This window comes from Diceros bicornis, chromosome 21 (genome assembly GCF_020826845.1).
Source record: "Diceros bicornis minor isolate mBicDic1 chromosome 21, mDicBic1.mat.cur, whole genome shotgun sequence".
In the NCBI taxonomy this organism is placed as follows: Eukaryota; Metazoa; Chordata; class Mammalia; order Perissodactyla; family Rhinocerotidae; genus Diceros; species Diceros bicornis.
This window is the reverse complement of record NC_080760.1, coordinates 13,418,472-13,442,231: the sequence shown is the minus strand read 5'-3', so window position 1 is coordinate 13,442,231 and position 23,760 is coordinate 13,418,472. Positions and strand designations below refer to the sequence as shown.

The following is a 23,760-nucleotide window of genomic DNA, read 5'->3' as shown; positions in this document are numbered from 1 at the left end:
TTTATTGTATTTGGAATTTATTGAAATTTTGGGTGAGGATTAATGTTTTTCTCAAATTTGGAAAGTTTTTGGTCATTCTTTCTTCAAATAATCTTTCTGCCCCTTTCTGCTCTTTCCTTTCCCTCTATGACTCCCATTATGCGTGTGTTTGCTTGAGGGTGTTCCATTGGTCTCTAGGGTTCTGTTAATATTTCTTCATTCTTTTTTCTTTCTGTTCTTCAGGGTGGGTAATCTCAATTGATCTATCATCAAGTTCATTGATTCTTTCTTCTTCTAGCTCATATGTACTGTTGAGCTCATATGTACTAATGAATTTTTCATTTCAGTTATTATACTTGTCAACTCAAGAATTTTTATTTGTTTTTTTTAAAAATAATTTCTATGTCTTTATTGATATTCTCTGTTTGGTGAGACATTGTTTTCATACTTTCCATTATTTCTTTAGAGATGGTTTTCTTTAGTTTTTGAACCTATTTAAAATAGATAATTTAAAGTCCCTATCTAAGGGGCCGGCCCCGTGGCTTAGTGGTTAAGTGCGCACGCTCCGCTACTGGCGGCCCGGGTTTGGTCCCGGGCACACACCAATGCACTGCTTCTCCAGCCATGCTGAGGCCGCATCCCACATACAGCAACTAGAAGGATGTGCAACTATGACATAAAAATAGCTACTGGGGCTTTGGGGAAGAAAAAAAGGAGGAGGACTGGCAGTAGATGTTAGCTCAGAGCCGGTCTTCCTCAGCAAAAAGAGGAGGATTGGCATGGATGTTAGCTCAGGGCTGATCTCCCTCACAAAAAAAATAAATAAATAAAAAATAAAGTCCCTATCTAGTAATTCTGACATCTGGGCTTCCTCAAGGACAGTTTCTATTGACTGCTTTTTTTTTTTTTGTGAGGAAGATTCACCCTGAGCTAACATCCATTTCCAATCTTCCTCTTTTATTTTGCTTGAGGAAGATTAGCCCTGAGCTAACATCTGTCCCAATCTTACTCCATTTTGTATGTGGGATGCCTCCATAGCATGAGAAGGGATCATGCTAATGAGTAGACTTGGTCCACACCTGGGATCCAAACCTGCGAACCTGGGCTGCCGTAGTGGAGTGCGCGCAACTTTTACCACTTGGCACGGGGCCAGCCCACTTGACTGCCTTTTTTTCTGTATATGAGCCTTACTTTCTTTTTATTTGCATGTGTCATAATCATTTATTGAAAACTGGACATTTTAAATAACATGATGTGGCAACTTTAGAAATCATATCCCTTCCTCTTCCCAGGGTTTATTGTTGTTGCTGTTTGTTTGTTTAACAATTTTCCTGAACTAATTGTGCAAAGTCTGTATTCTTTGTCATGTGTGGCCATTGAGGTCTCTGCCCAGTTGGCTAATGATTGAACTGAGATTTCCTTGAAAGCTTTGAACCAATAAGTCTTCCAGCCTTTGCCAAGGGGCTCTGTGTGTATGTTGGGGCACACCTTCAAGGATATGCCAGGCAGTTTACAACTCTGCCTTAGCCTTCACCTCCTGCCTATGCAGAGCCTCAAGGTCAATCAGAGGTGAGAGATTAGGGCTCTTTCAGATCTTTCCTGGGCGTGTGCACAACCCTACTCATCAATGCGGCCTTCTCTACTCCCAGGAACATACTGGAGATTTTCAAACCCTCCTAGGAGCATCTCATTCCCCAGCTTTACCTTTTAAGTTTTTTGATCAGCTTTTTTTTTGCATCAACTGTTATCACTACCTTAGGCAGCTGCAATCTTAAACAATCACTGATGATTTTTTCAACAAATTCTCCAGGAGAATAATTGTTTGCAGTCAGTGAGCTCTGAGTTAGGTCAAATAAAGACAAGCCCTGTGAGTAGGTATTTCCAGGAAACTTCCAGATAGGTCAGATAATAACAGTTCTCTTGGGATGGGGCTTTGGGAAACTCCAAACCACTTCTACCTCCTCTATAGTATTGTGATTGTGAGGTTGTTGGTTTTTAAATTTTTTTTTTGAGGAAGATTGGCCCTGCGCTAACATCTGTTGCCAATCTTCCTCGTTTTTTTTTCCTTTTTTCTCCCCAAAGCCCCAGTACATAGTTGTGTATCATAGTTGTAGAGTTATAGCTCTTGTATATGGCACAGTGCCTCAGCATGGCTTGATGAGTGGCAAGTAGGTTCGTGCCCAGGATCTGAACTGGCGAACCCCTGGCTGCTGAAGCAGAATGCGCGAACTTAACTGCTATGCCACCGGGCCAACCCCTTTGGTCTTTAAAGCTACTGCATTTCTTGAAAAAGGACAATGGAATTAGGGCAAGTCAAAGTAACCACAAAGCTTGGTTCTTACTAATAGTAAGTAATAGTTTTCTCAGATAAACACTCCTTGGATTTTGCAAGCATTTGGTTAATTTCCAAGGTTCTGAAAAAGTGGATGTTTACAATTTTTTCCAGTTTCTCATTGCTTTCACGGAGGGAAAGTTTTTTGCAGATCTTTACTCCACTTTTCCTACTGATGTCCAGGCTGTTACTTAAAACACAAAATAATAACACTTTCGTTTATTGTATAAACAACACAATATCAACAAGCAAACACTCACAAAAAACTCTTCACCTACAGTCCTACCTACTTAACACATCAACTTTTTAAAAAAATTCTATTTCTTGCCCACTGATATGAATACTTTTGGTACTGTTATAATCAAAGTCTAGATTTACTCTTATATTCTCCTTTTGTTACTTTACATCATATCATTATTTTTTATGCTACTTCATATTTTATAGAATGAACATTTTAATGATTAAAATTCTATCAAGTTTATGTGTTATAATAGTTTCATCATCTTTCTTTTTTGACCATTTAGGGGTTTTCAACTTTACCAGTTTTATATAAGGCTACTTATACTACAAGCATGTAGTTTACTGTTTAAAAAATATTTCCTTGGGATAAATTCTGTGTAGCAATGTTTGTAACAATCAAAGGCTACAAACATTTTATGCCTCAAGTTATTCCCAAAAGGATGTACTAATTTGCATTTCCATCAATAATATTTGTGTTTCTTTACATCCTTTACAACATTGGTTGTTACTGATTTGTAATTTGTTAATAAAAATATATTAAAAATTATTAATGAGTTTAAACAACTTTTATGTCTGCTTAATTTTATGTGCATTTTCTATTCTTGTGGTCTTTTTTTTTTTTTTTTTTGGTGAGGAAGATCAGCCCTGAGCTAACAACCATGCTAATCCTTCTCTTTTTTTTGCTGAGGAAGACCGGCTCTGAGATAACATCTATTGCCAATCCTCCTCACTTTTTTTTTCCCCCAAAGCCCCAGTAGATAGTTGTATGTCATAGTTGCACATCCTTCTAGTTGCTGTATGTGGGGCGCGGCCTCAGCATGGCTGGAGAAGCGGCGCGTCGGTGTGCGCCTGGGATCCGAACCTGGGTCGCCCGTAGCAGAGAGCGCGCACCCAACCTCCAAGCCACGGGGCCGGCCCCTATTCTTGTGGTCTTAAAAGTGCTATAGCTATCCCATGAACAATTGTTAATATTTTCTTCACTTCTGAAAAAATAATTAAGAGATTGTCATATAGAATTTTATCAAGTGAAAGCCACTTTTAAATTGTTTTGCTTAATATTAAAATGTCTCATTTTTTGTCACAATTTTTAGAAGTACTAAATGACATCTTTTTTATCCTAGCAATAAAGCTACCCTTTTTAATGTTTCTTACAAACTAGTAATGTTATGGCTTTCAGATATTCCCAGAAAAATCTCATCTAACTCCAGTTACAATTTAAAGAATCAGTTGACTTTTGTCAATGTATTCAATTATATCATACGTTGTTTCTTGAGGGAAATATATTTTGAATGTTAAATAGTTAATGTGCAAGCAAACTTTTAGAATGTATCACTGTAAAAGCTGAGAATTTATTTAGTGGTTGTACAAAGGAAAATGTTGCCTGAAATTGATGACTTTATACAAATTCCACAATGCTCCTTTTCTCTACAACTTAATCTGATTTTTGCTTTTTTCCAGTTTAAGGCCAATCCTCCTGCTGTGACTTTCAAACTAACTGGGGAGACAGATGGTATATTTCATATACAACCGGATGGACTTCTATATTACAACGGAACCCTGGACAGGGAAACAAGAGCTGTTCATAAGCTCGAGGTGAATTGAGACCACACAAAGGGCCCTAACTCCAACCTCTCTGAGCACCCTTGTCCTGGAATTGTGACTGGCATCTTCATCCCTTGCATAGAATCCTGTTACAGCTCTCCTGACCTTAACAGCATGCATTGCAAACTTCATTTGTCCATTTTTTACCCACTACAGAGGGGGACGGCAAGGGGACCTTCTTCCTTAGGCTTTTTGACTGCAGTAACCCAATTTACACTGCCAAGGCCCTCAGATGGCATTACTTGTCCAAGTATGGCCATACTCAGGCACCTGAATCAATACCGAGTCAGCACCCCTCTGATATTTTACTGGTATCTCCCTACGGCTACTGTGTGGGCTCTGGACTGACAAAGAAGGCAGAATAAGTGCTGGGATGGAGTTCCTGTGGGCCTTGCGAGAAACGGAAGTAACCAATGGTCAGAGGCTGATGAAAGAGACCAATTTGCCTCTCTTTCCTTCTTAGTTTTTATGGTTGGTATCTGAATATTCAAGAATCGTAAAGAGCTAATTGTGGGGGAGAAAAGGGCAAATCAAAAGCTTTCTGCCTAGTACCTTCTGCTATTGGCTCTTCAAGATGACCACTAAACTGGCTCTGAAGGGGACATGGCACTTCCATAGCCTTAAGGGTCAAAGTGTTTTTATTTCACTGACTTCAACTGTTTAGAAAAGAAGCATGCCCAGTGTCCAGCATACCCCACTGCTAGAAAACACAGTCATGATTAGCCAGCTTTAACTGAGAGGACTTCTATTTCAGCAGCTCTAAATCTGGGCATTTATGGGTGTCTTCCTCCCTCACAGTCGCCAGGTTATTGGTTCTTTGAGCTCTAATTTCCTTCAAGTGACTTCTGGGTGTGTGCTATGAAGTCCAGGCTCACCAAGATGATTTCCTTTTCCTTTTGACATCAGGTCTCAGCCTTGGATGAGCATGGAGCCACAGTGGAGGGCCCGGTCACCATCACCATAGAAGTGAAGGACATCAATGACAATCGACCCATGTTTCTCCAGTCAAAATATGAAGGCTCAGTAAGGCAGAATTCTCGCCCAGGTAATAGGCAGGAACCTGGATATACTTATGGAAAGATGGAAGGGGATCAGGCAGAAGGGGCGGATTTGTGTAGCTAACTGCTGCAGCTATCACTCATTAAGCATTTACTGTCTTATTTAAATTTCACAGCAATCTCTGGGAGTTTCTTTATTATCTCCATTGCTCTAGGGCATGGTTTCTCAACCTTGGCACTACTGACATCTTGGGCCGGATAGTTCTTTTCTCGTCAGGGGCTGTTCTGTGCACTGTAAGATGTCTAGCAACGTCCCTGACATCTACTCGCCAGATGCCAGTAGCAACACTTCCTCCCAAGTTGTGACAACAAGGATGTCTTGAGACATTGCCAAATATGACCTGGGGGACAAAATCACCCCCAGTTGGGGCCAGCCCGGTGGCATAGTGGTTAAGTTTGTGCGCTCTGATTTAGCAGCCTGGGGTTTGTGGGTTTGGATCCCAGGTGTGGACCTACACACCGCTTGTCAAGCCATGCTGTGGTGATATCCCACACACAAAACAGAGGAAGATTGGCACAGATGTTAGCTCAGGGACAATCTTCCTCAAGCAAAAAGGAAGATTGGCAACAGATGTTAGCTCAGGGCCAAACTTCCTTATCACAAAAAAATAAAGAAATTACCCCCAGTTGAGAGCCACTATTCCAGGGTGAGATTTGGAATATCTTAGAGCTCTCTAGAACACTCTAGAACACTCTGGAAAGGTGATCTCACTCTCCCAGAAATCTACATTCTCATGGTCACTGCTGGCTCCCAGTTCTTTTTCTTCTCTTACTTCCATCTCCTAGCTATGGCTCATCCCTTCAGATTCTTCTACCCTTCATTTCCACAAAAGCCTCTCATCAAGGCATAGGTGTATGCTGCAAGCTGTACTGAAGATTTGGGGAGATGAAGGAGCATCACGTCATAATGGTGCACAAAATGAACATGACTATTAGACTTCCAAGTTCTCAGAAAGACTCTTGGCCTTTTCCATCAACTCACTGATAAGTTTCCTCTGTGTTACTTAATCTTTTCTCTCTCTCATTCTTGAATGCCCATTTCCAATAACTCAGGAAAAATATTTCTTCTACTTTATTATGTGGAGCAATTTCACTGTCTTTGTCCCTGAGATTGCATACCAAAGACTCACTGATAAGCTCTGCTAAATAAGAATCTTCCAGTTCTTACTCTTTCTCTCTTCACCAGCAGGATCTTCTAGATCAGTGATTCTTAAACTTTTTGGTCTCAGGGCTCCTGTATTCTCTTAAAAATTATTGCAGAGTCCGAAGAATTTTTGGATATGTGGGTTATATCCAGTGGTGTGCTGGTGAATGTTTAATAGCTGTCTCTTTGGGGGAAAAAGCCCTGATTTGTAGCATTTGCCAATTTCTGTGGTATAAATACTCCTACCATGGCCTATTTTAAGCTATCAATGGTGTTAGTAACTGGCTTACAAAATTTCTGGAAATTCAACAATTGTCTCTCACGAGCTGGCTCTAGTACATCACTGGTTATTTCTATCAATATTTATCATATTAGAAATTAAAACTGAAAAATTAAAAAAAATTTATTAATTCATTTTAAATAAGAATAAATATATTTTAATGGAAAATAACTATATTTTCAAAGACAAAAAGAATTATTAAAAAGAATGGCATTGTTTTAACTTTGCAAATCTCTTTCATGTCTGGATTAATTGAAAACAATTGGATTCTCATGTCTTATTTCTGCATTCATTCTGTTGTCATATGCTCTTTCGGTTGAAGTATACAAAAAAAAACCTCACCTCACACAGATATGTAGTTGGTAAAGGGAGGAGTATTGTAATAGCATTTTCAGATAACTGTGGATGTTCTTTGATACTATACCAAAACTCAACAAGTGGTGGTTTCTTTTTTTTTTTATTATGTTATTGAAGTTGTACTGGTTTATGACATTGTATAATTTCAGGTGTGCACTATTATGTATCAGTTTCTGTATAGACTGCATTGTGCTCAACAAGTGGTGGTTTCTTAAAGGCTGGTTGCAATGTGAATCTGAAACCATATCAATGCTTTTTTTGATACTCCTTTATGCTAAAATCCATCAAATTATCTTGTGCTTTGAGTGAATCTTTTACACATGTATGAATTTTGACTCCATTGACCCTAAAAACAGTCTCAAAGACCTTTAGAGGTCCCTGGAGCATAATTTGAGAAATCCCATCCTAGGCGAAGAGAGCAGAATAAAGGTTTATTTCTCCACTGATATAAATTATAGCACCTTCCCCAATTCTATCTCTGCCTCTTAGAAGGCAAAAGTGGCTATGGCTTCAGTTAATATCCTTTTTTTTTTTTTTTCTGGGTACGTTTCATTAAACAGGAAAGCCCTTCATGTATGTCAATGCTACAGACCTGGATGATCCAGCCTCTCCCAACGGCCAGCTTATTTATCAAATTGTCATTCAGCTTCCCAAGATCAACGACGTCATGTACTTTCAGATCAACAACAAAACAGGAGGAATTTCACTTACCCTAGAAGGTAAGTTGAGTGATGCCCTCATACGACTGTCTGAGTCAGAAAAAGGGACCTAGATCTGTGTCGCCTTCAGAGACATTTCCTTTTCTCTTTTCTCCTACTTCATAGGATCTCGGGAACTGGATCCTGTTAAGAATCCTTCCTACAGTCTGGTGGTCTCAGTGAAGGACATGGGAGGCCAGAATGAGAATTCCTTCAGTGACAGTGCTTCTGTGGATGTTATGGTGAAGGAGAATATTTGGAAAGCGCCAGAAACTGTGGAGATTGTGGAAAACTCAACTGATCCTCACCCCATCAAAATCACTCAGGTAGTGCCCAAGGAATGCCTAGAGACTACTAGTAAAGATCTATGGCCTCACTTTGTAGAGGCCCACCCTCATGGTCTTCACTGATACATTTATTAGGTACGTTTTTGCATAGCATAATTATAAAGCAAACTAATTAGACAAAGTCTCTGGCCCCATCTCTGGAGTTTACCATTATAGGTAAGCTCTGGACTTTAACAACTTAGATTCATATATATATATTTGAGCTTTAAAACAGAACTTCACTTACTTTCACCATCCAAATAGATAGCACTGATGTTTGTTGTTCCCTGTCAGTAGTGTGAGATATGGCTGTACTAGAGTGGGTTGTATATGGGGCATGCATCATACACATGTACGTGATTTGAATTTGGGGTTGCAAATATTTTTGAAAGGCTGCTTCTTATTTTCATGGGAAAAATCTTTATCCAGTAGATTCATCCCATCATAGACTAAGGGACAGAGGCAGGACTGGCCAAGAGTAAGGGTTGAGTAGGCAACCTTTGCCGTTAAAGACCACCTTCCCCCAATTCCATCTCCTGTGTGTACCTCTCCTCTCCACTCAAATACTCCCCCTTCCTACCTCAATGGCTGATGTTCTCACCCTGGGTCCCTTCCTTCCTTAACACTTGGAAATCCACTCTGGGCTCCACTCAGATCTGATCTTTTCTGGAACATCAGGAGGTTCCTTGACATGAAAGCTGTGGGTTAGTGAGAGAGCACTGGATTTGGAAGCAGAGAACCAAAACCACAATCCTTGCTCTATTACTTTAATGATTGATCATGAATAAGTCATTTAACTGTTCTGAGCCCCAACCTCTCATCAATAAAATGGGGATGATAACGCCTCTCTGAGTTGTTGTTGAGGTTAACTGAGAGGTAGAGTCTGAAAGCAGATAAAAGGTAATAATATTATGAGAGAGGCCACATCTGTAGTTCCCCTAAGATTTTTTTCAAATGACACTGTTGTTGTTAAGAGGCCCTGGAGCGGCCCATCCCATCATATCTATTGTCTGACACGAAACGATTTTTATTTATTGAATGTTGAATTAATGAATTCGCCTTCAGGAAAGAAAATAAAAGCAAGAAGTATTCTGCTTTACCAGCTAAGAAAGTATGCTAGGACTCACTACTGTGAGAATTTCAGATTTTCAGCCTTTACTAAAGTCTTCCTAGTTGTTATTTAGGTTATCCCCATAGAGACTTGTAAATGCTAAAAAGAATGCATATGCTTGTTTCCTCTGGGGGCTGGCAAATAAAAGAAATTTAGGGGTGCCACACCCAATACCCAGGCCTGGGAAGGTGCTTTGGTGTCTTGAAATCCAGGAGGAAGAGTGGACGGGGACAGCTCAAGAGAGGAGAACTCTGACTGAATTTTTAGGGCACAAGGGAACTAAGAGCATGGTCTTTGGCCTGGACAGAGGGTGGTGCTTAAATAACTAGCAAGGGACAATGGTGTCCTTGACACCCTTCCCAAGCTGGTCCGAGAGAGTAGGTTAGTGTGGACATTTCAAATAGCCATAGGACCTTGTGCAAGTCATTTAAACTTTTTGTATCTTAGTTTCCTCATTTATAAAATGGGGATAACTATCTCACAGGGCTGTTTGAGGATATAAGGAGATGACACATAAAAGTGTTTAGAATTGTGTCTGGCATGTGGTAAACCTTCAGTAAGTGTTATTATTAGTATTGGAATATCAGAGAGGTCAGGCTTTGTCTGTAGCAAGTAGACTGGTCTTACTATTGAGTTTATTTATTTTTTTGCCAAGTTGTTTACAAAATAATGTTAGGAGTTGACGATTATTCTTATCCCTGAAGTCTTTAAGACTAAATATTTAGGGGAGGAATGTGCTTTATTCATGTATCATTTGTCTTCATAAGGGCATGGGGGAGAGTTTCAAGTGTCTCCTATTGCTCTTCTCATCTTCATTGGTGAGTTTTAGAAGCCTGTCAGACATCATGGCTTAGTCCTCAGATAACGGAAAGTACTACAAAGTACATTTTGTTTCTTAAATTAATATTTCACGGATCTGATGCCATCACAGTCAGACTTCCGAAAGAACAACCCACAAACTCTTAAGAGGGTTCACAAAGAATTGCTTTAGAGAAGAAAAATACCCCAAGTGTTTTTGAGCAATATAACTTGGTAAAAAAGAAAAAAAACTTATTTTAGGTTGAAAATGAAATATGTAATTCAGTAATTATAAGAAACCACAGATGTGCAAACAAGGTTGTCAGAAATTTCAAATCAAGAACCAGAAAATTGTTTATTTCCTTTCCAGTTCTCTCAGTCCAGGTTTATCTTTCCTCACAATTCACTTTGGCCCCTGTAGGTGCGATGGAATGAGCCAGATGCACAATATTCCTTAGTTTACAAGGAGATGCTGCCAAGATTCCCATTTTTAATTGACCAGGAAGGAGATATTTATGTGACTCAGCCCTTGGATCGAGAAGAAAAGGATTCAGTGAGTAAAACTGGGAGGAGTTTCACAGACGACAAGACAAAGTTCCAATGCCCATGGACAGCTGGGAGCAGAACTGATTTTCCTTAAAAAATCAAAGAACCCTGGGACTGTGTTCTGAACCCTAGCACATTCTTGCTCTCAAAGACATGATAATTTCCCCACAAATTATCCCACTTCATTTTTTCTTATTTCTCAGTTCTAAGTAAACTGAAAATAAGAGGGTAAATGAAACAGCTGCTTTCTCTGCCTTTTGAAGGGGCTGATGAGGGAGTCACATCTTAACTCTGATTTTCCTGTTGTAGTATGTTTTTTATGCGATTGCAAAGGACGAGAATGGAAAACCACTTTCATACCCACTGCAAATTAATGTGAAAGTTAAAGACATTAATGATAATCCACCTACGTGTCCATCTACAGTCACTGTATTTGAGGTCCAGGAGAATGAAAAAATAGGTAAGAAATGAGAGCTGCTCAAAGCTGTGTAACTGTCTTCCCTATGTGAACTCTGTAATCCCTTTCTCCTCTCAGTCTGATAAAAGGTGGGCAGGTAGACCTGATTGGGGATCAATTATTCATGTCTGGTACAGCATAGAGGTTGAATGCGCCTTGACACTCACACAGGTACAGTATTTCAGCTCAAACAGTATCTGGTGCTGTTCTTAAATTGGAGCGTATACAACTACCACTACTATTTCTGTTACCACTCTTACTACTACTACAACCACCCTTACCACTACCACTAACACCATAACCACCTACATCAGCATCCTGTATACATATATAGGGTTATCTCATTTGCAAGATTTTCCCATAGATTCTTATTTGCCCTCTAATAGACTCAGTAACAGATAAAATCTCATCAAATTTGCTAAATAATTTAAATAAACATTTACACACAGTGTCAGATACCCTGCAATAAGCAAGCACTACAATTGAAAGTTGGCTTTTGATCCTTGATCCTCTCTCTCTAGGAAGCTGATAACAGTTCAGGAGTCTGGTAGATGAAGTCCAAGTCCTACGTATTTTTGTCCTTTTGTTCTTGACTTGCTTTGTTTCCTTTTACTGTGTCTCATAATAGCTTTAGTTTTGTATAGGGACAGCTACTATGAGAACATTATGATTTTGGGAGTTTTATGACTTCCCTGGATTTGGGACACCTCTTGTCTATTACCCCTTGGTGTTGAGCACATTGGCTGAGCAGGCTGGCAGTTCTTGAAATGCTTTTGTCTGTCATTTTATGTAAGTTTCAGAGGCTTACAAGGTGAGCAGCTTCTTATGACTGCCATTCCTAGGGCTTTGCTGCTCACAAGGGCAGATTCTCACATGACTTGTGGACACTCTCATCATTTTCTTTTGATCTCTCTGCTCTTCTTGCCACACGCTTTTGACACAGTGGGTGCTGTCCTGGAGGCTTGGTGAGCACCGCTCACCTGGCTTGCTTGCTCAATGCTCTTTTCTTTCCTTCTTGCTGTCGGGAGCCATATGCAGGCTGCCTATTGTCAGTGTGTTCTGCTTAGGTCCTCTTCTTTTCATTTATTCTAATTATTGCTGCAAAAGGAAGTATTAAATGACAACTTGAAGGATTTTAGTTAATTATGAGGAAGAATCTTTTAACAGTGACAGTTGCGTAACAATGGAACGTGTGACAATAGCCAGGAAACACTTGTGGCATTATCGTTTTTGGAAATTTGCATTGGTCTGTGATGCTGAGTGAAGGCAAAAGACCTTTGAAGACGTTTCTAGATGATACCTCAAGTCTCTTTGCATAGGGCCTAACATTTAATGGTTAGTTATCAAGTGCTGCATAACAAATGGCCTCTAAACTTAGCAGCTTAAAGCAACAAACATTGCTGGGTGCAGCTCAGCTGGGCACCTTTGATTCAGAGAGAGAGAGAGATTGGAAAATGGCAAGCAAGATGGAAGTCAGTCTTTCTACAACCTAATCTTGGAAGTGACATACCGACACTTTTGCCATATTCTCCTAGAAGCAAGTCGCTAGGCTCAGCCCACACTGAAAAGGAGGGGGTCACACCAGGGCATCCATGTCAGGAGGTGGGGGTCGTGGGAGCCATTTTGAAGGCTGCCTTCCTCATTTGGGAAGAGGACGGTACTAGTGTTCTGAGGCTGGTTAGGAAGTCATTATTGGTGGAATAAATTGTTCAGGGGCTCAGCATGCTATTTGCCTCTCTGAAAGCAGGAATTTATTTTGTAACTATATTTTGCAAAGTATTGAATAGTGGACTTAATAGACCAGGAATTCTTAGAAATTGACACAGATTAATTGAGTCTATTCTATATATGTAGCCGAAAAGAAGTACAAAACAATGCCTCTACCCTTTGTGGGCTTACTGTCTAGCTCAATAAAATACTGAATTATATCTTAGTATGTTTATATTCTCCTATTTGGTGTCTTATATCTGCCAGAATCTTGTGGGACGCATGTCCCCAAGTCTTAGCAATGTCAGCATTAATTCTGAAATCCCACTTGCTACCAAGTCCTACGTGTCCATACAGGAAATTTAGCCTCTCATAGAAGCCCTACTGCCCTAAAGTATTTCTGAGTGCCCCAAGAGCTGCTGTATATACCCCTGCATCGATTTGGGCTGCCACTTGTGCTGGGCCTCCATCACTCAGAGACATGGCACTCCTTTCACTTGTGGCTCATCCACAAAGTCCTCTGCTCCCACTGAGTGGCATCTCTTACTGGAATTTCCCTGGTCGCTGATGTCAACAGTCCTTGTGGTGCCTCTGATAGCTAAGGTTTCCTGTGGAATGAGAGAAGAAGCGTCCTCTGTGTTATGCTCACTTGCTAAGGGGAAAGGTCCAAAGCAGGGCTGCTCAGACACCAAAGGATCACGGAATTTAGTAACACACTCTTTCATTCAAACACACAAGTACTTTTTTTACAAGGGCACATCCATGCCACAAAGGTGACTTGGGTGTGATGGATTCAGAAATAACAGCGGTTCCTACACTGGATACCTATTCTCCTCTGCCCTGTTGCTCCTGATGCCCCCCTCTCCAGCCCATGAGACATGTCCAGCTCCGTTATAGACATAACATAGGTACTTCCCTCCAACCCCCCTGAAAAAAACCTTCCAAATTTCCATATGTCAGTGGATGCAAATTGATATGGGGGAGGGGGTGAAATCTAACTCCACAAATAGGGTGTATTCAAGTTGTAGCCCCAAGATGGGATTCTTGCTGCATGTAGAGAAACCCACAATTCCCATTTCACAGAGCAAGGTGATCCAGAACTTATCAGAACTCACCCAGAGCTGGGTGGAGCACTGAGTCATAGCCTCTGACTTCTGGAACTCCCTGGACTGAAACATTCACAGGAAGAAAATACTTAGGGTCATAAACCACGGCAAGGCAGAGAGGATACATGCCTGTTCTTTGCCCTATGTTATCTTTGGGGTGAGTCAGTCTCTGCAATTGTTCCATAAAGTGGCTTAAATGTAACCTATGGTTGGCTTATCCTTGTTTAGTTATACCATTTGCCTTGTGTATTAGTGTCTGAGAGTGGCCATAACAAATTACCACAAACTTAGCAGCTTAAAACAACAGAAACTTATTCTCTCACAGTTCTGGAAGCTAGAAGTCTAAAATCAAGATGCCAGCTAGAGGAGAATGCTTCCTTGTGTCTTCTGACTTCTGGTGGCTCCTGGCATTCCTTGGCTGCTTGTGGCAGCATTACTCCAGTCTCTGCCTCCTACTTCACATTGCCTCCTCCTCTGTGTGTGCCTCTGCATCTTCTCTTTTTCTTATAAGTTCACCAATCACTGAATTTAGGGCCCACTCTAAATCCAGGATGATTTCATCTCAAGATCCTTAACTAATTACATCAGCAAAGACACTACTTCCAAATAAGGTCACATTCGAGGTTCCTGATGGACTTGAATTTTTGTGGGACACTTTGTTACGGGCTAAATTGTGTCCTCCTCAAATTCATACGATTAAGTCCTAACCCCTAGTACCTCAAAGGGTGACTATTATTTAGAAATAGGGTCTTTAAAGAAGTAAATAAATTAAAATGTTGTCATTAGTGTGGGTCTTAATCCAATATGACTGGTGTCCTAAGAACAGGAAATCTAGACACAGACATGTACAGAGGAAGGACCATGTGAAGACATATGGATAAGACAGCTATCTACAACTCAAGAAGGAAGGTCTCAGAAGAAACCAACTCTGCCGACGCCTTGATTGCAGAACTTGAGCCTCAAGAAACTGTGAGAAAATAAATTTCTGTTGTTAAAGCCACCCAGTCTGTGGTCCTTTGTTATGGTGGCCCTAACAAACTGATACACTATTTAACACACTACACTATGAAAAGGGTTAGAAGAACCAAAATACATCTAAGAACTTTAGGCTGCTACTCAAAAGTTATTTACAGTGCTTTCTAAGAAGCTGCTTATCCAGTGAAACCATTTTTTAGTAGATTAAATTGAAGCTGTAATAGATGGGTTTTTTTCTTTCCTTTTCCACAGGGAGCAGTATTGGAACTCTTGTTGCCCGTGACATGGATGAAGAAAACACCATCAACAGTGTTTTAGGATACAGAATTGTGGATCAGTCCCCCAAGTCTCCCAGAGAAGGGCTCTTTCTGGTCGAACTCTACACAGGAATGTTCCAGTTGGCCAAGCAGTCCTTGAGGAAGCAAGACAGTCCTCAGTACCACTTGACAGTAGAGGTGTCCGACAAAGGTCAGTATCACATTCACTGTCAAGAGTGAAAATACTTGTTTTCCTTCTAGTTGCAATTTGTTAGGCTGCTCTGATGCCTGGGTATGTTATGGAAGGTTGCCATTAAGAGTTCTCGCTTCCTATGTAAAACACACACGCAGCATGGAGGCAGCTGGTCCAACATCCTAAAGGCCAGAGTTACAGCTCAGGCAATATTACGTGTTGGGTCCAGTCTTCTGAGATGCAAGTGTCAAGAGGGGATGAAACACACAAGGATTTTATTAGAGGAAATGCCTGTGGAAAAAAGATGGGGAGGGGTACAGAGAAGGCTGGCAGAGCCATTAGACTGCAATAAAGCCTGACCCTGAGTGAGGGAGAGGGGCAAGGAAGGCTGGAGAGACCACTGAGCAGGCAAAGGAAAGTTCGGCAAGGTCATTGGAGAGTCCAAGTTGGCTGTCGAAGGAGTCCATGATCTCCAAGAACGAGCCTGCCTTAGCCTGCCTGCCTTGCTCAGTTACTGATTGGGCGCCACGGGAAGCAAGGCCTCGGTGCAAACGTGGTGATGGATTTTAGAGCCCTGCAAGCACATCATCAGTTGAGATCCCTGTTGTTGGAGGTTGGCAAGGCACATTCTTGTGGACACCATGATCACAAACAAGAAAATTAATTGTATTTCCCAATTCTCCCTTTCAGACTCAAAGGATTCTACTGTATGAAAGTAGAAGAAAAATGCACCTTTTGGGAAGTTTTGTCATCTCCTATCAACTTCTAGTTGTCCATTTGCCAGTATCAGGAGACAGTCTTCCCTACTCCTTATACAGTTTCAAAGCAAGTGGTTCTTAATCTTAGTTGGATCACAAAACTCTTTGAGAATCTGATGAAAACTGTGAATTCCTAAATAAATGCCCACATTCTCAGACAAGTGTGCATAGGCACACAAACGTACATGTATTCAGAGACAGACTTACTTTAGGGGCATGCACACTCCTAGGTTAAGAATCTTTCTTTGAGTTAACTGGCACTGAATCTTAGATTACCAAATAGTTCAGTAATTCTTACGCTAGAAGGCACAGATTATAGTCATGTGCCACATAATGACATTTCAGTCAATGATGGACCACATATATGACAGTGGTCCCATAAGGTTAGTACCATATAGCCTAGGTGTGTAGTAGGCTCTACCTACTACCTTACACAAATGTAGGTTTGTGTAAGCACACTCTATGATGTTCACACTACGACAAAATCGCCTGAGGACGCATTTCTCAGAATGTATTTTTGTCATTAAGTGACGCATGACTGTAAACAGGTGTGGAGAAGAAAGGAGCATCATTTCACACTGCTTCATAATTTTTTCCTTTACACAGATGTTGACATACTGAAGAGAAGTGGGGTTTGCAGACCCCCAAGGCAGAATGTTTGAAACCTAGTAATTTGCCAAATATTGAGGGCCTAATGTTTAGCATTATGTTAAGAGGTGCAACAGAAATGAGTTTAATAAATCATCCCTGTCCATGATGAATTAACAATTTCACACCATCAGCCATCCATTCTATCAGGAGATATTGAGTATTTATCTTGTGTGAGGCACCATTCAAAGTATTAGGGATACACAAATGAGTAAGACCCAGTGTCTGTCCTTAAGGAGTGTTCATGGTAGAGGAGATGGACATGTAAATAAATAAATTGCAAGAAACATGTACAAGGTAGCCCATGAAGGCAATGAGTGAGTCAATAGAGAGAGAGAAGCTAAGGTTTTCTGGAAGAGGTGTCATTGATCTGAGTTTTGAAGGATGAAAAAGACAAATTACAAAATAGTGTAGGGTTTATGGAGGAGAAGAAATCCCATGTGCAAATGCGTGGGGACCTGAAGCAGTCTGAATCTGTAAGAGCATAAAGTGAAAATCGGATTACAAATTGTCTATGTGCATGAGTACCTCTATAGAAAATATGGGCCAGATTATAAAATATATTTATATACAAATATATATATATATATGTGTTGATGGAATTAAACGTTCAATTGTACACTACATAAAATTAGAGACTAGGCTATAACTAACGTAGTTTTACGTAAAATCAGGGAAAGCCTGTTAACCAGGAGGCCCGCTGCTGTCCCAGATGAGGTTTGTGCAGAATAGGGAGCCAGTGACTTCAGGCCCTAGGACCCCCCAATCTTCAGCCATTCTTGTTGTCTACAGATGTTCTGGGGACTGGCCCCAGCTTTAATTAACATCCACTTATTTATAATTCGGTTATTATTGGATGATGTGCCTGGCCTTGTGTCCAGTGCATTGAGCATGAGATCTGGAATTAGACTGCCTGAGTGTATTTGTCAGGATCCCAGCAGGAAATGGACGGCCCCCTCTAAAGGAATAACCAAAAAGAGTTAAAGAAGGGATTATTTGTAAAGGTTGAGGGCAGGGTTAAGGGAAACCAACAGGCGGTGTGAAGCACAGTGGGCAGCCTTTCCTACCCTAAGATGTGAAGGGGTGAGGGAAGGGAGCAGGACCTGTGCCTGTGGCTATTGAAGAGGCTGCTGGCAGTGGGGAACGACACCCCGACCTCTGTCCTGCCTTTCCTCCGGTGTCCTACCAGTGCTCCCACTGGCAGAACCCAGCTGTTACCCAGAGGGCCAGGATGCCCACTGATACAGTTCATGAAGTAAGCCTCCCGAGGTACAGAGCAGGGTGAAGGGTGGAGACTGGACGGAGAGGGCAAAGGAGCACGTGGATTTGAATTCTGGCTCGACCATTAGTTGGTCGTGTGACTTTGGTTGGGTTATCTAACTTCTCTAGCCCTTGGCTTCTTCATTTGTGAACAAAATGAGAATGATAATAGTCCGTGCCTCAAGAAGTTAGAATGAAGATGAAATGAGTAATGCAGTTAAAGCACTTAATACGGTGCCTGGTACACAGAGAGCACTAACAACTTGTATCATAATGAGAATCTGCATCTGTTGTTATCTACGTTTTATAGATAAACTGACTGAAGCACAGAGACCTTGAGTGGCACACCAAGCTCTCACACATCTGATAAGTGGCAGAGCCATAACTGGAACTGTGGGATGCCAGAACCCAGAATCTTAACCATTATACAATACAATATGTCATGGTTAGAACAAGGGCAACCCCAACAAAGAACCTGTCATTTTGTTTCTCCGTCAGGGTATCTCTCCAACCCCCCATCCCCACCCGCACTGCATGGTCATCTTGGACCTGGGTCGAACCTGCTGCCTCTGACTAGGTCTCTGAACAGTCAAACCCACCCATCAAAGCCTTTGTCATTTTCCCAGGGTTCCACGAGCTACCTCTGCCCTTGTAGGTTGGGCAGCCAGGCCCTTTGAAGGAGGCTAATTGCACCACTTCCTCCCTCACTTGGAAGGGAAGGGGCTGGTGCTCCCGCACCTTCCCACTGCAGAGGGCAGAGGACATGTAGGACGGTAAGTGCCGGAAGTGGTCAGAGAAGGAAAGACAGCTGGTTGGGATGCTCAAGGAAGGCTTTCTGGAAGGATAGTTTTGCCCTGGGCTTTGAAGACTCCATAACTTTCACTAGTCAGAAAAGAGAGGCTGCTTCACAGAAGAGGAACTGTCTTGCTCAAGAACAAGCCTTACCTCGGAAAGGGCAGGTGGAGGGCAGCGGGAAGCCCAGGGGAGCTTCTCTCAGGGCCTTGTTCAGCCTCCCCTTGGTGACCTGCTTGTGGGTGCAGGTGGGAGCAGAGAGTCCCCTCGCCACATAAATTGCGTGTCAATAGGGAAATTGCGGCTGTGGCTGTTACTTGTCAATTTTTTTCTTGCTGATTTCTGATTTTACTGCATAATTTTCAGTGAAAATTTTTGTGATATGACTTTGATTTTCAGATTTCAAGACCCTATGTCATGTGCAAATCCACGTTATTGATATCAATGACCAGATCCCCATCTTTGAAAAATCAGACGTGAGTGGTTGTCACTGTTTTTTCTTTACTTTGTTCATATTACTTGACTCCTACTTCTGGGATAAAGACACAAACAGAGTTAGGAAGAATGCCAGACTTAATACCTCAGTCAGTGCACTGATAACAAACGCAGACAGCATCTTCAGTGGAAATCTTCAGGGAACAATAACATCCACTGTTATAGTATTTGGGAACATCTGTTTATAAACTTCTGCCAATGGCTCATTTATTCCCAGGGCTGCTTAAAAGCTACAACCACAATCTTCGTCAAATTGAAAGGAATTGAATGGTTACTTGCAATTTGTCATTATGTATTTTGTGTGTAGTAGGCCAATAAATAGATTACTGCTGTGTCTCAAACAAACATTTTTAGTCAAAATTTAATGTTTGGAACATTGGTAATTTAAACTCATTTTGCAATAATTGGGAAAGAGAAAAGGAGAGGAAAAAACTAATCTTTGGCTTACACCAAAGAAAAATGTGCTCAAGACATTTGCAAGAATTAGGAGAATCAGACAGAAAGATCAGGAGAAAAAAGATCAGTTGAGAATATCAAGAAAAATGTTTACTTATTGTTGATGTGGGGGCTTTAAACTTGGGGGTGTTTCACCACTGCTTCCCTTCAAGGATGTCTCTAGTTATTTATCTGGAGCAGAGAGAAACCCATTTGACTAGAATGGTATGTCACGTTTGAAGTCAGTTATGAGGCAGCCCAGAGCCCTGTGATGATGTTAAATCAAAACAGGGACAAGGCTGTCACAAAGAAAGGGAATTGATTTATGAGGGTTTGGGGGCAGTAAGAGGTGTGACTAAATGTAACTTGTGTAACGGGCACTGAGGCTAAGCAGGTATGAAATAAAGAGCCCGTTTCTTCTTAGCCTCGCGATCCTTTCCTTGTGTAGTGATTTCCTTGCATTACATCTAGACAGTGGTTTTAGATTGAGGATGAGAATCCTGCTTTGGGAGTCTCAGACTTGGAACTGCAAATCTAGGCTCAAGAGAGAGTGAGTTTGCTTCTTTCTTTGGCGTGGTCCTCTTCTGGACCCTGTTTGTTGTCATCTTTAAGATCATGATGTCAAGAGACATGATCTGGGGGATTTTCAGTGGAAGAGTGGGATATGGTCTAGGCCAGTGATGAAGAGCACAGGCTTTGGAGTTGGACAAATGTGAGTTTGAATCCCAATTCTGTGACTCGCTAGCTGGGTGGTCTTGGGTGACTTTTACCTCTCCAATCCTTTGTCCTCTGTCAAGTGGAGATGATAATATAGCTACTCAGTAGGGTGTCTTGTTGCTTATCTTGATTGAGCACTTACTATCTCCAGGTGTTCAGGGGCTTTATATACATTCTCTCTCTTAATTCCCACAGGAAACGTGAGGTAGGTTCTATTATTATTATCTCCACTAGACAGATGATGAAAAAGTGAGAGTTACAGAAGTCAGGTAATTAACTTCAAGTCGCACAGCCAATAAGTGGCAAGCCTAGGATTCATATGCACGCTGTTTGAATCCAAAGTTCAGACTCCTAACCACTATTCCTTGATTGATATAAGAATTAATTAAAATAAGATATATAAAGTAACTGCCACATTGCAGGTACTCAATACATAGCAACTATTTATATCATTACTACTATAATAATAATTACAGTTATTAAACATATTCGATATGGGAGGGGTAATCTATTTTAGAATCCTACCAGTAGTTCTCTGAGAGGTTGTGTTTCTTGGTACAATGAATATCAGCTTATGAGAATGACTGATGTCAGAATCAATTGCAGCATATTCATCAATAGGAAAAACATGCTTATTGAGTATTGATGCAAACTATGACTTGTGTCCGTTCTGAAACCAAAGAGACAAGTTTTCCCTTTGACAGCTATGCTTGATGACAATGGACATGCTTATCATTTCCTTCTCCTGTTTCCTTCTTAGTATGGAAACCTAACTCTTGCCGAAGACACAGCTGTTGGGTCCACCATCTTAACCATCCAGGCCACGGATGCTGATGAGCCATTTACTGGGAGTTCTAAAATCCTGTATCGTATTACACAGGGAGACAGTGAGGGGCGACTGGGGATTGACACAGATCCCCAAACTAACGCTGGATATGTCAAGGTTAAAAAGGTAAATAGTCCCTTTACGGAATTTGTCTTTTTCATAGATTGATTTACTTATGACCATGCAAGGACCTATGAGCAGAGGTGATGTATCTGTGGTGACCTCTCAGGCGTGCTGATGGACTCCTGGGCACTTTCAGTCATTTCTGTCCTTCTGAAAGATGAAGGGCCAGGATTCTAGTTCTGGGTCTGTAACTAACTGACCAAGAAACCTTTGAGGAGGGAGGGAGTGTTGCCATATAAAATATATAAAATACAGGATAAACAATGTTTTAGTGTAAGTATGTTCCATGCTTAAACTAAAAAATTGTTTGTTGTTTATCCAAAATTCAAATTTAACTAGGTGTTCGATATTTTTATTTGATAAATATGGGGTGGTAGTGCTCAGGGCTTACTTCTCCCTCTGCAAATGTGGGGTGTTAGACCGGACGAGTCATGTGAGCCCTTTAGGCTGTAGACTCTTTATTCTAATGTGCCAGCCATAGTCTTCTCTTTAAAAATGACTGGAAATTAGATCTCCTTTCAAGGTTTAATAGACAAGTTTATCCTTTCATCCTCCCTGCCCACTTCTTACTTTCGTCTTTTACGTTATTGCTAAGCCCACTGGCTCTTGCTTTGTCTCTCCCTCCATAAGGACTGGGTAATCTGGAGCCAAAGTCTTGATTACCATAGTACCTGTTACTTTGTGCAGGATCTTCCTATCCTCCGTAAATCTACTCTCATCCCCCACTGTGTCCACCTAAATCTTGACCCTTTTCTCCACGGCTGTCTCAGCTATGCTTTAGAGCATGTAAATGGTTTACCAGATGACTTAATAGGAAGCAGCACTCAATGTCATCAACATATTTAGAATTAAAAGAGGTCAGAGTTACAGCAATAGAGACTCTGCAAGCATGGCTGAATGCTGAAGGTTTGCAGTGCAGTGTGCTGGAGGCTGCAAAAGAAGGCTCTGGAGGAAAGTTTTGAACCTGAATAAAGGAAAGCTGAAGTAGAGGCTAAAAATGAAGACAAAATAGAGTAATTTCACAGAAAATGGATAGAAGGACAGGAAGAAAAGTGCTAGTGCTGAAGCAAGCCCTGGGGCAGAGTGTTGGAATTCTAATCCCGTTATTGCCATATATTCTACCTCTGACAAAGGGCCTCGCTGGGTTTTAGCAGCAAGGTTTGTGTGTGGGCCAACTCAAACCATTAGCATCCTTTGGAATCTGACATTTGGAAAAAGTGCCATTACAACTTCCCTGTTCGTGACCATCTGCACGAAGAGAAAGAACCCCGGAAGGAGAGGATAAAGGAAAGGGCAGTTTTCAGCGTTCCCAGTGGGTGGTCCAGGCAGTATCTTTGATTCTTTTGCAGGAGGTGGGGGCCGATATCTCCCATCCTCCCCAGGACCAGAGCTCTCTAGGGTTCTAAGGGAAGACAGAGGCCTGTCCATCTCAGTACAAATGATTCCCATGTCAACATTTTTTGTGGTGGCTTATTGTGAACCAACTTAAGTTAATTTGACGATTTGTGGCTAAGGGGCACCTTTAGGGAGATGCTGGTAACCCTGATGACAGAGGTAGGTGAGAGCTGTAAGGATCCTCCGCACAACCTTGACATAAGGACGTAGGTTACAGCAGAGCAGGCCTCTGACCAAAAGCTTTGTCACGTCCTTATTTCGTTTGTGGTTGCATTCCAAGTGTCTAAAATATTGCCTGGCACATAGCAGAGGGTCAATAAATGTTAGTTCACTGAATAAATAATTGAATTCTGTCCCATATACAATTATTAACGAGCAGGCACAAAACTTGATCATCTAACTTGTGCTTTAGGCCTGTGAAGTCCCAGCTCTCTGTCCCTCAGGCACTGTGATAAGAGTGCTCCAGTGAAAGGATTCGCCTGACGGTCCATAGGAAGGCGATCCTACACAGAGCAGACCTGCAGGTCTGGAACTCTGAAGCGTATGAGCTGCTGGACTAGCCAGATGTGCCCATGCTTGTTCATGTGACGACCGAGAGATCTATTTTTAACCAAACTACATGTCTTGAATACCGCTAATATCACAAAATCTCTTTGTAAGATCACTTGCTAATTAACAAACCTTCTGGTGCCGCTTGACGTAGTGCCAGCTCACGGGCTGTAGCAGCTGCCACAGGAGTGTGGATCTCTGACTAGGATCTTTCAAATGCTAAGCAACAACCAACCCTGAGGTGTGGATTCTTGGTTAGGATACACCAAATGTTAGCCAACTACCCCTAGAATGTATTTATTTGCTATGACAGATGTATGTGTTTATACTGTTATTAGTATTTTAAATAAATTAGACTCGATAATGTGGGTTCTTGTGTATGGCTTAGTCTTATTCTAATTCCCTACTCATTAAGCCATCAGGGGACTATCATTGCTTCAGAACTATCGCGTTAATCATTTTAAGTCTTTGAGCTAAATTTTTTAAAAAGTTGTGGTAAAAAACACATAACGTGAAATTTAAGAGGGTAGTTAAATTTTGTAGCGTACGGTGCAGTGTTGTTAACTATATGCACATTGTTGTACAGCAGATCTCTA

General features: G+C 41.3%; 1 protein-coding gene across 1 annotated transcript in view; it reads left to right on the top strand.

The window, feature by feature from the left end:
* CDH17 (cadherin 17) overlaps nucleotides 1–23,760 on the top strand; it is a 53,072-nt gene that overhangs the window by 9,201 nt on the left and 20,111 nt on the right. The window contains exons 3-11 of the mRNA XM_058564473.1: nucleotides 4,010–4,144; nucleotides 5,060–5,198; nucleotides 7,553–7,711; nucleotides 7,817–8,016; nucleotides 10,347–10,478; nucleotides 10,781–10,931; nucleotides 14,969–15,184; nucleotides 19,024–19,100; nucleotides 21,032–21,223. Coding sequence (XP_058420456.1) covers nucleotides 4,010–4,144; nucleotides 5,060–5,198; nucleotides 7,553–7,711; nucleotides 7,817–8,016; nucleotides 10,347–10,478; nucleotides 10,781–10,931; nucleotides 14,969–15,184; nucleotides 19,024–19,100; nucleotides 21,032–21,223 — 1,401 coding nt within the window. The remainder of the gene's footprint in view (nucleotides 1–4,009; nucleotides 4,145–5,059; nucleotides 5,199–7,552; nucleotides 7,712–7,816; nucleotides 8,017–10,346; nucleotides 10,479–10,780; nucleotides 10,932–14,968; nucleotides 15,185–19,023; nucleotides 19,101–21,031; nucleotides 21,224–23,760) is intronic.